This window comes from Pyrgilauda ruficollis, unplaced genomic scaffold (genome assembly GCF_017590135.1).
Source record: "Pyrgilauda ruficollis isolate IOZ18807 unplaced genomic scaffold, ASM1759013v1 scaffold67, whole genome shotgun sequence".
In the NCBI taxonomy this organism is placed as follows: domain Eukaryota; kingdom Metazoa; phylum Chordata; class Aves; order Passeriformes; family Passeridae; genus Pyrgilauda; species Pyrgilauda ruficollis.
Genome location: NW_024528488.1, coordinates 2,516,935 through 2,530,379, shown reverse-complemented (window position 1 = coordinate 2,530,379; position 13,445 = coordinate 2,516,935). Strand labels below are relative to the sequence as shown.

General features: G+C 45.7%; 1 protein-coding gene across 2 annotated transcripts in view; it reads right to left on the bottom strand.

The window, feature by feature from the left end:
- The window catches only part of AMOT (angiomotin), a 46,781-nt gene that overhangs the window by 24,487 nt on the left and 8,849 nt on the right, over positions 1-13,445 (bottom strand). For both annotated transcript variants that reach the window (XM_041484637.1, XM_041484638.1), the window contains exons 2-3: positions 8,106-8,270; positions 5,794-6,712 (exon numbers count right to left, since the gene is read on the bottom strand). In XM_041484637.1, the coding sequence (XP_041340571.1) occupies positions 5,794-6,665 (872 nt within the window). In that variant the 5' untranslated portion in view covers positions 6,666-6,712; positions 8,106-8,270. The remainder of the gene's footprint in view (positions 1-5,793; positions 6,713-8,105; positions 8,271-13,445) is intronic.

Below are 13,445 nucleotides of genomic sequence, written 5' to 3'. Positions count from 1 at the left end.
TGTGGATTTATCATGCTTGGATGACCTCAGGAGGCAGGATTTGCTTTCTCCTCCAAAAACATTCAACCTTTAACTTCTCTGAATGTTCTTTATTCTAACAGTTGAAGTCCCTCCCTCTCCATGCTGCAGCCAGTCTCTTCATGAGCGTGGAGCTCAGGCCAGAGCAGACCCAGCCTGGCAGCTCCTCGTGCTCTGAAACACTCCTGCTGCTCTGACAAAATTCCCACCCTCTGGGATGCACTTCAGCCTGCAGCTGGAAAAGCACACACTTGTTCCACCTGGCCAGAGCTGCTACAGAACACCCCCCTGGCTGCCTGTGCTCCCAGGAGGGACTCCTGCCCTGCAGAGGATGGACAAGGCAGCTCACAGCATTCCCACAGCACAAGGAGCCTTGGAGGAACTCACAGCAGTGAGAAGGAAGCTGAGCTGGGAGTTAAAGGGTTACATAAAATGCCTCTGAGCCCAAGTGCAAACACTCAGCACCATCCTTCCTGCTCTCCAAGAAAGAAGGAATCACTCCTGGTACCCACCACTCACATCTGGGCATTACTCACATCTGGCAGCAGCGCAGGGGAGTTCAGCTCTCAGCCCAGCACAGAGTTCACTATTTCAGCATCATGCCCTTCATGTCTCATTGCTCTGCTTCCCTGCAGAGAAACCTCCAAGCTCCCGCTCAAATTCCTTAATGGGGAAACAAATCTAGCCTTTGTTAACTAAGAAAAAACAAAGAATCATTGCTCTAGCTACTGCTTCTCTCCTTCTCACATTCAGGTGACTGTGGTTCCTGCCAACAGCATCATTTCAGGAGCTGTATTTCCCCAGAAATTATCATTTGCAGCACGAGGATTTCAGGGGTCATGCAGAAGAGTGATGTGCAATTAATTTCCTCAGGAATGTTCCGTTTAGTAGCAGCAACGTGGTTCTTCTCCTCCCAGGGGGGCAGCTCTACTTATTGTTGCACTGATTTCATTAACTTAATTTGCCAGTTCTCATAATGAAGAATGAGGCAAAACCATCACAGGCCATGCTCAAGGTCACCTGGTTTCTCAGGTGGTTTCCAGCTGCTTTCTTAGCTCACACAGTTGTGTGCAGAGTTAAAACTTTGCATCCTCACAAAACACTCATCTCCTTGAGTTTATTCTTTACCTATCACCACAGCTCTGCTTTGATGTTGTAATCAATTAGGGAATAACCTTGCTGTGACATTTCATCTGTGATGACCTACAGAGTTAGATCAAAAAGAAATGCATTGCCAGTCTGCCTCATGGGTGCAAAAAACCAATTTTCAAGCTACAAAACACTCTTTTCCAGCCTGAAAACAACCTGGAGCAGTTACTCAGGGAGACTGGTGTCAGCGAGTTTAATCTTAAAAGCCTCATGAGGATAATTTAGATGCCAATGTTAACAATGTGAGCTATTTGACTAAAACCATCTTGTTATTCTATCAACAGAGACCCAGTGGCAGAACCCTGCCATCCTAAGCACCAATGAGATGAACAAAATGATGGCCAAAGAAACACAACAGCAGCACTTTAATTCTGAAGGGCCAGTGGAAGTGACATGCCTTGTAATGATCCTTTTTTTTTTTAAACCTATTGTAAAGAACAACTCTAGGAAATCATGGCTGAGTATTTCTAAACAGGATACATTTCCAAGAATTCCAGTATCTTGGCACTCACATCCAAAGCCTCTCAATCTTGAAATTATACCAATCTTGTGGGCTCAAGCTAGAACATGAGAGCTTGGAGCCTCTAGTTCTGTGGCATTACCAACACCATTAGGGCTTCCAAAATGTCACAAATGCATTTATATTCCCAGCAGAACGAGACAGCACAGCTGGGTTAATACATCCTAAAAATGATATTTTAAAAATATCATCTTTTAAAAAACTATATTTAAAAATCCTAGGAACCTCACAGTCACACCAGACTTTTTAAGATCTTGCATACAAACTTTTGCATACACATTCAAATAACTTTTTGGCATTCCCACTACCTACAATTTTGTCTTCTAAAATACTTACATACATTTTGTGGGTAAAAAATACCTGGCTCTAGGATTTCTTTATATTAGCAAGAGAAAAGAAGAATTTATTTCTCTGGTAAAGCAATTTTGGGTTGAGAGTCGGAAAGGTAAATGAACACAATTTGGATTTTTCAAGATTTTTATGCTATACTGCAAAATGTAAAGGTAAAAATGACTATTTGTGTCACTTAACAGTATTGCTGATAAAATGGTAGCAGAAAATTCCCTCCATGAGAGAATGAGTCCTCAGGTAACCCTGCAATAGTAATCACAATTTTATCTGAACCAACCACTTCAGAAAAAATGCAGACTCTCAAAACACATATACAACAAAATTACACAATCTCCTTCCATTTGCCTCAGTGTCACAGAGACCTGAATAAACCAAATGCAGGAGGAAAACAAAATTCAGAGCAATTACCCCCACAAGTGTTTGGGTTTGAAAGCTAACTTTAAGGGCCACTTCTCTGTGCAGCATGCAGGAATTTTTGCTGTGTGGCATGGACCAGAGGAATACTCCACACAGGCCAAGTACAAACGTGGATTTATGGCTCTGCAAGCACCAGGGTCAGCTCAGCTTTTGGGGCAGGAAGGCAGAGGCAGGGAGCGAGGGCAGCTCTGCAGCCATGGGCGCTCAGCTGCCAGGACAGAGGTCACACACAAGGCTTGTGCCAGAGCAGCACAGTGGGGACGGCAGCAGGGACCAGGAAAGGGACCAGGAAAGGGACCAGGAAAGGGACCAGGAAAGGGACCAGGAAAGGGACCAGGAAAGGTCTCTGGCTCGTTAAGGTTTTTTCTAATGCCTTCCCAGCTTCTCCTGCCTGTTTCATGTTCAAGAAGCTCCAGTTCCGCTCCCGCACAAACCAGGAAATGCTGCCCGCGGGAGGGAGCAGGCTCCACTCCATTACACAGCCGAAATCAAACCCAGGAATTTTTGTTCTGCTGCCCAGTCACACCTGATTAGCCCCCACTTTGATGCTGCTGAGGGGAACGCAGTGCACAGAGTGATTTACTAATTATGGGACAAATTCTGCAGACCTCCCTCTCAAAAACTTTCTGTGAAGTCGATGGGATTAATCACCACAGCAGGAGCTCAGTCACTTGGGCTTCACACAGAGGATGGCGCTTGAATCAGAGAGACAAGGAGCTTCCTCTGCACCCAAAAATGCAACAGACAGGAGCTTCCTCTGCACCTAAAAATGCAACAGACAGGAGCTTCCCCTGCACCTAAAAATGCAACAGACAGGGGTTTCATCTGCATCCAAACCTGCATCAGGCAGGAGCCTCCTCTGCACCCAAACCTGCATCAGGCAGGAGCTTCCTCTGCACCCAAAAATGCATCAGACAGGGGTTTCCTCTGCATCTAAAAATGCATCAGGCAGGAGCCTCCTCTGCATCCAAACCTGCCCCAGCCCTCGCTGTGCTGCCACAGGAGCCCTTGCAGCCCCAGGACACAGAGCACCCGTGCTCTGCTCTTAGACTGGAGAGTTGTTTTCACAACCAATGCTAAAGTGCAGTTGAAGTATCAGGGAGAGAACCCAACTCTGGAGCTTCACATGTGACCAGCGCTCTTCTAAACTTTCTTTATAATTTCCAAATAACAGCAGAGATGCCTCCGGCATGCCCGGTATTTACATTAAACCAACATCATTACCAACATACACTGTTCCCAAACTTACACCGCCCAGGAGCAGGTGAGGCAAACTGTTTGCAGACTGGTTTAAACTTACCACACAGCCCATTCCTTTCCCAGACTGGGGAGGGTGAAGCATGAGAATGCTGTGAATTCCCCAATGTTTATCTTGCTCAACGAGTTTTATTTAACCGCATCATTAGGTCACCCTCAAATTCCCCCGAACAATGAGGGGAAAAACCCGCAGAAAAGGGTGTGGCTTCGGGAGCAGAGAGAAGGGGCTTTGTTTCCTTGACGCACAATTCAAAAAATGCACACAATTTACCAATCCAAATGAATCCCGATAAAGGCCGAGCCGACGTGCAGGAAAGCTGGAGACTGCAAGGACGCTCCCGATGCGAGGCAAAAGCTCTCCCTGGAGCTGTTTGCCTTTAAAATCCCCACACCATCACCCAGCTGCACCTTTAGCAACACAGAAGGTTTCTTGTCTAAATGACAGTTTCTCTTACAGCATGTGGGAGAGGGAGGGGAATAGAGGACTCGCTCCCTTCCTTTGCTACGCTGCTCTGTAATTTATGGATTAGTCTTGCAATTGTTCTACTGCTCCAGCATTTGCCTGCAAAGGAAACCTCTCCTCTATGCAGCTATTTAGGTTAAAAAGTAACCTCATTAGATTCCCAATGCTTTGAAGACAAATTTCAGTTGCTTCCCCTACTGGAAACCTTGCCAGCTGAACCTTTCTCCTCCCCCTCCTTCCCCCCACCATGTTCTTTCAAAGCAGCCAGGATCCATCCAATACAGACAAAAATCACCCTGTCTAGAGGAGCTGACTGTTGGCGTGTTTTCAAATACCTCTCCCTTGAACAGCAAGCAGGCTACATCTCACTGCATATAATATAAGGAGTATTTCTGATGCAGCAGAACCAGCGAGGAGCTGTTTCCCTGTCCCGTGTGCACAGAGGTTTGAGGCGTTTGAATTTGCAAAAACATTTGCAACGAGCTTCTACAATCATTACCCCCCCTAAACCCTTTACTTCCCCTTTTCCTGGCCTCTTTATTATTTATTTAGCCAGATCAAAGGGCCTTTTCATCAGGCTTGTATGCTGCTGAAGTCATTTCAGATCACAAACAATGGTGGACAAACTCTGAAAATAGCTCCTCATAGGGTTAGGAAGGTTCTGAGCAGATTCAAGCTCCCTAAAGCTCAGACTCTGCTCCCAAATACTGACTGGTTTCTCCATGCTCCCCTCAAAATGTGCAAACACAAATTCACAGAGACCTCTCCATTTACATCCTCCCATTGCTCCTCTGAATTACCCTTTTAGCTTCAAAATGAGGGCAAAATCATTACACAAGATCCGACCTGGTGTCAGGCAGAGGTGAGATGGCATGGGAACAGGTAAAGTGAAGCTGGGGTTTTAGCCCACCTTAACAAAACTTCATCCTCCCACATGAACATCAGTGTTTGGCTCAAGCCAAATCCAGCTCCTTATCTAGAGGGAACCAGAACAGGCTGAAATTTCAAATGATGCAAGAAAAATGAGCAAAAGCTGAACAAGCAAGCCTGGGATGAGGCACAAAGCATATTCCATTTTCGTCTCCTACACTTCAGTCCACTGAAAATAAAATTCTAAAAACTCTACAGGAAGCTCAGAGGTGATTTTTGCTACCTGCACCATTATCGCTTTCATTCACTTTCTCCTTTCCTATTTGATGCAGTTTTAAGAAAAATCTTTTGTCTGGCAGATGTAATTAAAGAACAATTTAAGTCTTGCAATAAGTAACTGCAAGTTTCTACAATGAATCACACCATAACTTTGGCTTTTGTAGCAAAGCTTTTGTGAGGCTTTGGAGCCTCAGCATTGAACTTCCCCATACCATAAAATCAAGTTGGCTTGTCTTGGATCTCTTTCTTTTTTTTCTTTGTAAAAAAGCATCAGGCCTCTCTAGTCAGCTACTGAAGCAGGTAACAGACCTTCCAGACAGTCTGCAGCTGAACACAACATGTCATCTCGCACAATGAGGATGGGGTCTTTGCTGAAGGAAAACCTGCCTCATGAGTGAAGGTGATGGACTGTTTTATATTGTCATTCCCTACATGGCTGTCACAGGGCTTGTTTTAAGGTCTCTCTTACCTGACTGAGCCATACTCAGGGGGATGCTGATACCTCATCATAGGCCCATCAGATCTTCCCTGCTGGCTCATGCGATGGTCACTATAGAAATGCCCCGAGTCCTGAGGTTTGCAGTTCATAGACGGGGTGGACACGTTTTTGTAAGGGTACTCTGGGGGAGGCCCCCGCTGCTCCATTCCTTTCATGCTGGGCTGGGAAGGGGGCTGCACCGAGTTCTTGTAGAACTCATTGGAGCCAGAATTTTTGTAAGGGTCGCTGGACTGCTGGGGAGAGAGCGGGGACAGCGGGGAGAGCGGCGCGCTCGTGACGGGCGCGTGGGCCTTGACCCCGCTGGTGGCCAGGGACAGCTGCATCAGCCTCTCGCTCAGGGAGCGCACGTGGCCTTGCTTGAGGTCCTTCAGTCCTTCGTCCTGGTGCACCTTCCCCGGGCTCACCCGCTGCACCGTGGGCCGCCCCTCAGTCCTCATCTTCTGGTTGGTGACGCCCGTGACGTAGAAGGCGGCCCCGACGCTGGCGTGCGGCTGGCCCCGGAAATACTGCGACTGCACCTTGGCCTCCTCGTAGGTCGGGAGGTCCTCGCTGTTCTGGAGCCGCGGCGAGAGCTGCTTCTCCATGATGCTGTTGTCCACCTGTATCTCCTGGCCCTGGGGCTCCTGGCGGGCAGCATGAGTCACGAGCTGGTGGTCCTGGGAGCTCAGCCCTTCGTTCTGAGAGGCCGGGCTGCCGGTGCTGCTGAAAGGGGGGGCATTCCCTGTGGCTTGCTGGTGTAAGGCGAGAAGGTTGCGGTTGTCATTTGGGTTCCCGTATCGGAGCTGCTCCTGCAGCAGGCGCTGTAAAACTGTCGTAGCTGCTTGCTCTTCTGAATTCCTCATCTCAAACTGTGGTGCCTTTTGGGTGGAATGTAAAAGCTGCCCTTGACCTGAGGAAAGGAGACACGGTTATTAGCGCCTGAGTGGATTGAGGGAGAGATATTCAGGAGCAAGGGCTTGAAATATGGAAAAAAAGCAGGTTAGATTACCAAAGGTTCCCATAACAATGGGGGTCATCAAGGCCCATGGAGACCTAAGAAGGACGTGCATGCCCGGGGGGCAAAGCCTCAGAAAGGTGATGAAAGGTGACTTGAAAGTTTATAGGCAAATCAATCCACTGCAAGCCGTAGGGATGCGTGCCAAATACCTCAGACAGCATCTCGGGCAAAAAGGAGACGTGGAATTCACAGGATGATGGTAAAAATGCCTGAAACCTGTTTGCTTTATAGTTGGAGTTACCAACAGTGAAATACACTTCCCATATTTGTAGGCAGACAAGGATGGAAGTGTGAAATCAGCAACTTGTCAGTTTTAAGGGAAAGCAAAAAACAAAAAAGAGGCCCGTTGAGATAGCATATGGTTCAAAAGAAGTAAAGAAATCTCTCGGCTCGGATAAAGCAATTCATGAATACCTAGTTAGCCAGCAGGTTTTCAGAGTTATGAAATGCCCAGAGTGAGATCAGCACCTCTTCTCCCTGCTGCAGAAAACCCCAGGCACGGTGCAAGTGAGGACTCAGGAACTTCCTGCTACACAAAGGCAACCAAATCCTCACACATCTAAATATCCTCAGCGGAATGCATGCAAATGCAAGGGGAGGAAAAAGAGTTTTCTGATCTAAGGAACAGAAAAAGACCTCTGAGTGGCAGGAAAAAACACTGCGTCCCAATGAGAGAAACACAAAGAGCCAATGTCAGGCACATCCTAAGTACAGATTAAGCCAGTGACCAACAGCAATTACATTTTGCTCAGTCTCCCAGTGGAGTCAGGAGTGTGTCATGGAAACTCAGGCCCATTGGCCTTGCCTGAGTTGAAATATCAAAAATTAATGATACCTTTGAGACATGTAACTGAAAGCAGAGCTACTTTTGAGCTAGAACAGCCCAGAATATAGAGTGAGCCTCACTCGCTGGCCAAGCTGCGGCTCTGCCTGACAGCAGAACACGTGGTGTTCTAGCATTTTCTTTTGTCACCTTTTTGCTGTATTACGCTGTCCCTTAGAAGAAGGTAACGTGCTCCCAAACAGTTTGTTCTGTAGCAGAACCAGGAGGCCTGAAGGGTCTGCTTTGTGCTGCATCTCCACAACCTCCCCGTTTGCTCCCTCAGACCAGCCAACCCTGCAACACAAGGACTCCCACTGGGCACACAAAAGCCTTCTGCAAATCTTAATGAAGAGAAAGTTAAAATCCACCTCATTCCAGGCTGCCCACCAGGGCAGGAATTCAGGCCCTGTTAGCTGACCTGGAATGTGCCTCCTTTGAAATGCTGTTTGAAGTGGCACATACCTTTGTCCTTCACTTGGAGTTCCCTGGTAAGGAGGAGCAGTTCTGCCACATGGGGGGACACGCTCAGCCTTCCTCCTGCAAACCCAAGATCTCCGCTCAGAGATGGCTTCAGCTCCTCTTCAGCAGGCCAGATCACTTGATACTCTCCTCGCTCCCAAAATAACTCTGAGGAAAGCATTGAAAACATCATTTAATCAGCAGAAGAGACCCTCAAAATAATAAACCTTGGCCCATACTTCAGATTTTCCTTTTGTAACTTCTTGTTTTCTCCCAGAGCCCAACAATTTTGATCCCTTTAGGATGAATGAACCCCCGTGTCCCCAGCAATCTACTCCAGCTGCTGCTGTAATCATGACTATTTCTGCTCCAAGATTAAATGTTGCCAAGTAATGCTTTGTCCCATCTGTGCCTCCAAGTGAAACAGTGATTAAAACCCGCTAATTCTTTAACTCCATTGTTTTATTTTTTGCTCAGAATGAAAGCTGCAGCACAGATGAGGATGCCCTGTGCTTATGGCTCCTTTGCCAGTGGTGCTGAGTATTTCAAACTGTGTCAGCAGAAATCCTCTGCTGGATGGTGACACAGTGAAATGCTTGATAAACTTCAACACACTGTGCCTCAGAAATGACTGTGAGAATGATCAGTTTGTGAATATTAGCTTTATTTTACAGACTGGGAAAGTCAGGGAAGAAAAGGACACTGACAAAAGCTTATGCCAGAAATACATTGCAGAGCACAGCTCTAATTCCCAAAACACTCTTTAATTACGTTACTTTTTTCCTTCAGAATATGAAGCAGTAAAGAAACTTTAACCATTGAGAGGAGAAGCAGGAGAATACAGAACAATGTGTATTTAGAAGAATGTTACAAGAAGCATGTTACAAGAAGCAGTTACTGAAAGTGTCCTAAAGAAAAAGGCAAGCAATGCAAAAGATGTGGAACATATTTGTGCACTCAGTGTGTTCATACTTTAAGGAAAGGCAATGAAAACAGAACTAGCAAAACTAAAAATATTCATTGATACGTATAATTTAACTTAATTTCCTGGAATGTTGCAAAAAATAAAGTGAACAGATGTAGTGAAGGAATGCAGACATGGATACTTCTGTCTCTGACTTATTACGGCACAAATCCACACCCAACAAAAACTATCTCAGATCTGCAAGTTAAATACTTGAGGTGTCAACAGCAATTTCAAGGCACATGAACAATATCTAAGGAGAGAACAAGGCAGTGTTGTGTGGTGTGGTACTTCAAGATGGTGGTTGAAAAAAGCAGCTAATGTCAAATTCTTAACTGGTGACTTAGCTCGAGAGGGATATATTGAAAACAGCTGCCAGCAAATATGCAGTAAAGAACCTTTAAACCAGCCATTAAAGATAGCAGATAACCAGAGCAATTTCTAACCTCTTTTCTCAGTGTTGCACAACAGAAGTTAAGGATTCCTCATCCCCCTCACCAGAATCATCACTGACTCTTCTTTTTATAATTTTTTTAAACCAAGCTGCCCTGAGCAACCCTTTTTATTAGAGTATAAAAAGGCTTTTATTATGCAATGTGATGCTGCCTTTCCACCCGAAGATTTCTTTTGTCTCAACTGGAAAAATCTAAGGAGGTGGGGGGGGATTGTTTATTTTTTTAATACAAAGATACAATCCAGCTTGAGATACTGCCTCTCTGCCTTAAAGATTTTTTTTCAACAGACAAATCCAATCTGTGCATGTTTAACTCCTTCAAATGCTCCAGGAACCATTTCACACACAGAGTTTCACTCCTCAGCACTACCAGCTCATTCTGCTGAGCTGATGGAGGGAGGGCACAGTTCACATTGAAAACATTTGCTGGAACTGAATACTACTAATTTTAGTGTGGGTGTAAACTAGAAATCAACCTGGAAACCCAAAGCAAAAGGTGGGCTGAGATACAATATGAAGATATTCTGGCCAACAAATCTGCTTTCTTTAAATACCAACTGGTAGCCTATTTTTTCCAGTTTTATCCCATTATTTTTAATTAACAAAGAAAATCTTGTGCAACTAACTTGGGTGGCAGCATTCCTGGAATCTGCTTTCTGAGCAGGCTGAAAACTCCTGGCAGAACCAGTGAGTTAACTTTTCTATTAACAAAACACAAAAATGAACAGTACAATCGGTGCTGAAGCCCATGTGTTATTTATTTGGACACCAAACTCTATTTTTTGTCAGGCTCTTCCAGCAATTTCGGTTTTCACTGTGCCAAAGATGGAAATTAGTGAAATGCACTGGAAAAGTTGTCATGATAGAGCTGGAAGGAAATTAGGAAGGTTCTTTAGATACTTTAAACAGACATATTTAGGGGTTTAGCCTACATCTGTTAGGACTGATAGGGTTCAAATCAGACTGCCAACAACTCTGCCAAATTGTACAGATTGAACGGTGCACTCTCCATAGCCACAAAGCCTAGAAACACCTTTTCCAGTGGAAAATTCAGGTTTAGATCAAGTCTCATCCAAGCAACCACAGTGAGATTTCCCAGGCTGAATCAATTTTGCAATTTGCTCCCAAGCATTGCAGCTCTATCATCTTACACCTCATTCTAAACTCTGCTCTGAAATTACTGCTGGTAATTTGAGGGAAAAGCTCTGGAGGAAACATCAGAACCTAGAACTGGTAGAACACAGGAATTGCAAATAATGCTTCACCATGCTGAGATCAAGAATGGGCACAAAATGGGGGTAGTGTAGGTACTATTTAAGGAAGAAAAGCCTCATGTTTGCAGGGCATTGTGTAAAAACCTCAGTAGCTGAGGCTTCTGACTTAAACATCATGTAATTATGCACAGGAACCTTGCCAGTCCCTCGTGAGGAAGGAAGATTAATGAAGAATTTAAAATGATAATACTGCCAGGCTGTAGGGAACCAAAGCAGCACATTTCTGTACAGCATGCAAATATTTTCCAGCATTATAAAAATAAACAAGCTTAGACAAGTGAGCAACTCACCACTGTTTGATGAGTGGCTCTAATGCTATAGCTCAATTAACCTGCATGGAGCAATAATAACCTCACAAGCAAAGAGAAGCATCTTTCTTTAGCTTGTGAAACAAAGAGGAATGCAAGAGTCCCTGTGAGGACAGCCTGTGCATACTTGTCCAGAATTACTGCTTAGCCAAGGAGATAATTAGCTTACACATCAGGTGGGATGGGAACAGGTTCACCATCTCATCAGGGCTGCACTACAGTTAAGCACTTTCAGTTTTACCCCTAAGTTTTGTGTCACTCACACCTGAAACAACCCAGTGTCAGACTTCCAACTCCAGCAGCAAATTCTGTAAAGCCATTCTGTGGTTTATTAAAGGATGTGCTCGTGATACTGCCCATCCTGGCTGGCAGCAGGGGATGGGATGCTACCAGGTAGATTAAGTTTTCAGCTGGTTTTTAGGTGCTGGGCTTTCTTCAGACAGACCTGCACTCTGTAATAGAGGAGGGGACAGGAAACAGTGTGGAAAGGACCAGCTGTGAGGTCCCTGGGCAATACTCCCATGCTGAGTCACCCCTGGGTAATGGAAACACTCTGCTGCTCCATGGCCCACGCAAACCCCAGCAGGCTGATCCCTGATCCTGCAGAATTCACTCAACCTGTGTCATTGGAACCATGGCTGTTCTGCACCAAGGCTCACTTTGGAGTGGCTGGGAGCATCAGAGGCTCAGATGCAAGGTCCCAAATTATTTAATGAATAGTGGAGGTTATCACTGAATGCTCTTTGCTTCCTTCCAGTCCTTGCCGAGGAGGAGGAGAAGGGAGAGAATACACACCAGGCTAGTCCTGGAGAATAAAGGTTCCCAACGTCTGGCGCCAACACCCAGACCTGCAAGGCAGCACTCAACAAGCCCCAGCGTTGTGAGAGCGCTTTAGCACCTGCTCCTAACCAGGAGGAGGTTCCAGACTCCAACCATAAACACCTCCCCAGCTCCAACGCAACCCTCCCGGCCCTGCCTGCCTCCATCTGCTGCCCGTGGCTCAGGTGATCCCGGAGGGTGGCACCGAGCAGGTGCATGGAGTGCTGCCAGCATTACTCATCTTCATTCCAGAAGGGCAGAGTCACCGGGCAAACAAGAAAAACTTCCTTCTTTTAACGAAAAACAAGAACAATGTCACCCGCAGGGGGGCAAATAAGATGCATACCCATTGTATTAGATCATCGTGCTACAGCAATGAAAGGCCAGGAGAACAACCAAAGACTGGTCCCGGTTTTAACAACTCTCCCTGCCAAACTGAGTCCACCTGAGCAAGGATTAGACTGTCCCTAATCCTGCCCCTCAAACACTTGTGCCACTGGCACCAGGCACAGGGAAGCCTGGCAGGCCTGAAGAAAAGGCAGCAAGGTGCTTGGCCTGGCTGGAGATAAGTAAGTCAAGACATCAGCATGGGAAGATCTCCTCTAAATTACATCTCAAAGGAAAAAAACTGACAAGACCTTACTTGACCTTTGAATTACTGCTCCCCTCACTAAAAAGTATCAATTTCTTCACAGGGAAGTTCCTATAATCTTCACCAACATAATTTAGGCTTTATATTACAAAGGAAAAAAAGAATAAACACTTACAAAGCCCAGTATAAATAGGAATGTGTAGTGTCTTTTAAGCACTTTGAAAAGAATGCTTTGGGATTTCAAATTCCTCCCCTAAAATTTTAAAAGTGACAGGAGCAGGACAATTTATTCCAAATATACCAGTCTAATAGGAAAACCAGCTGTTTGTATTGAGAATATTTCTACATGAAGACATCACACCACTCAATTACTTAAACTGTTATGCAGCACTACCTAACACTGCTCACACATCTGCATAGCCACAACCCTTTAGGGGCAGGTACTGCCATTTCTGCATAATTAATGAAACACAAATTCCAGCACAGGCAATGGAAGCTCTGCTACCAACTCCAGAAAGGCAAGATCTCACCTTTTAGATGTCTCCTTGCTAGAATCAGCTCAAGCTCACGCAGCTTCAACCACACCAGGTCTCATTCCAGAGGGCTGCCTCCCAGCACAGAGCAAGCAAGATTCATCTGCCTCAAACTTCAGCGATTTCCAGTCATTATCCCTGCAGAACTGGGGAATTGCTGCAAGCCCAAGCTGCAGTTTTAATTCAGCATCAAGCTTTGTTTTGTGTTTTGAGAATGCTCCACTTCTGGCTGCTGCTGGCACTCAGGCAGCGCCCTGCTTCTGTCGTCAGCAGCCCCTGTCCCACAACTATCCCAACTATGCCTCAGCACCAGTTTCATTGCATTGTGTGGTTTCTCCATTCCTTCCCTGATTTAGTCCAGGCCTCTCCTCGGGGCTCTCAGATAATGAAAACCATGTG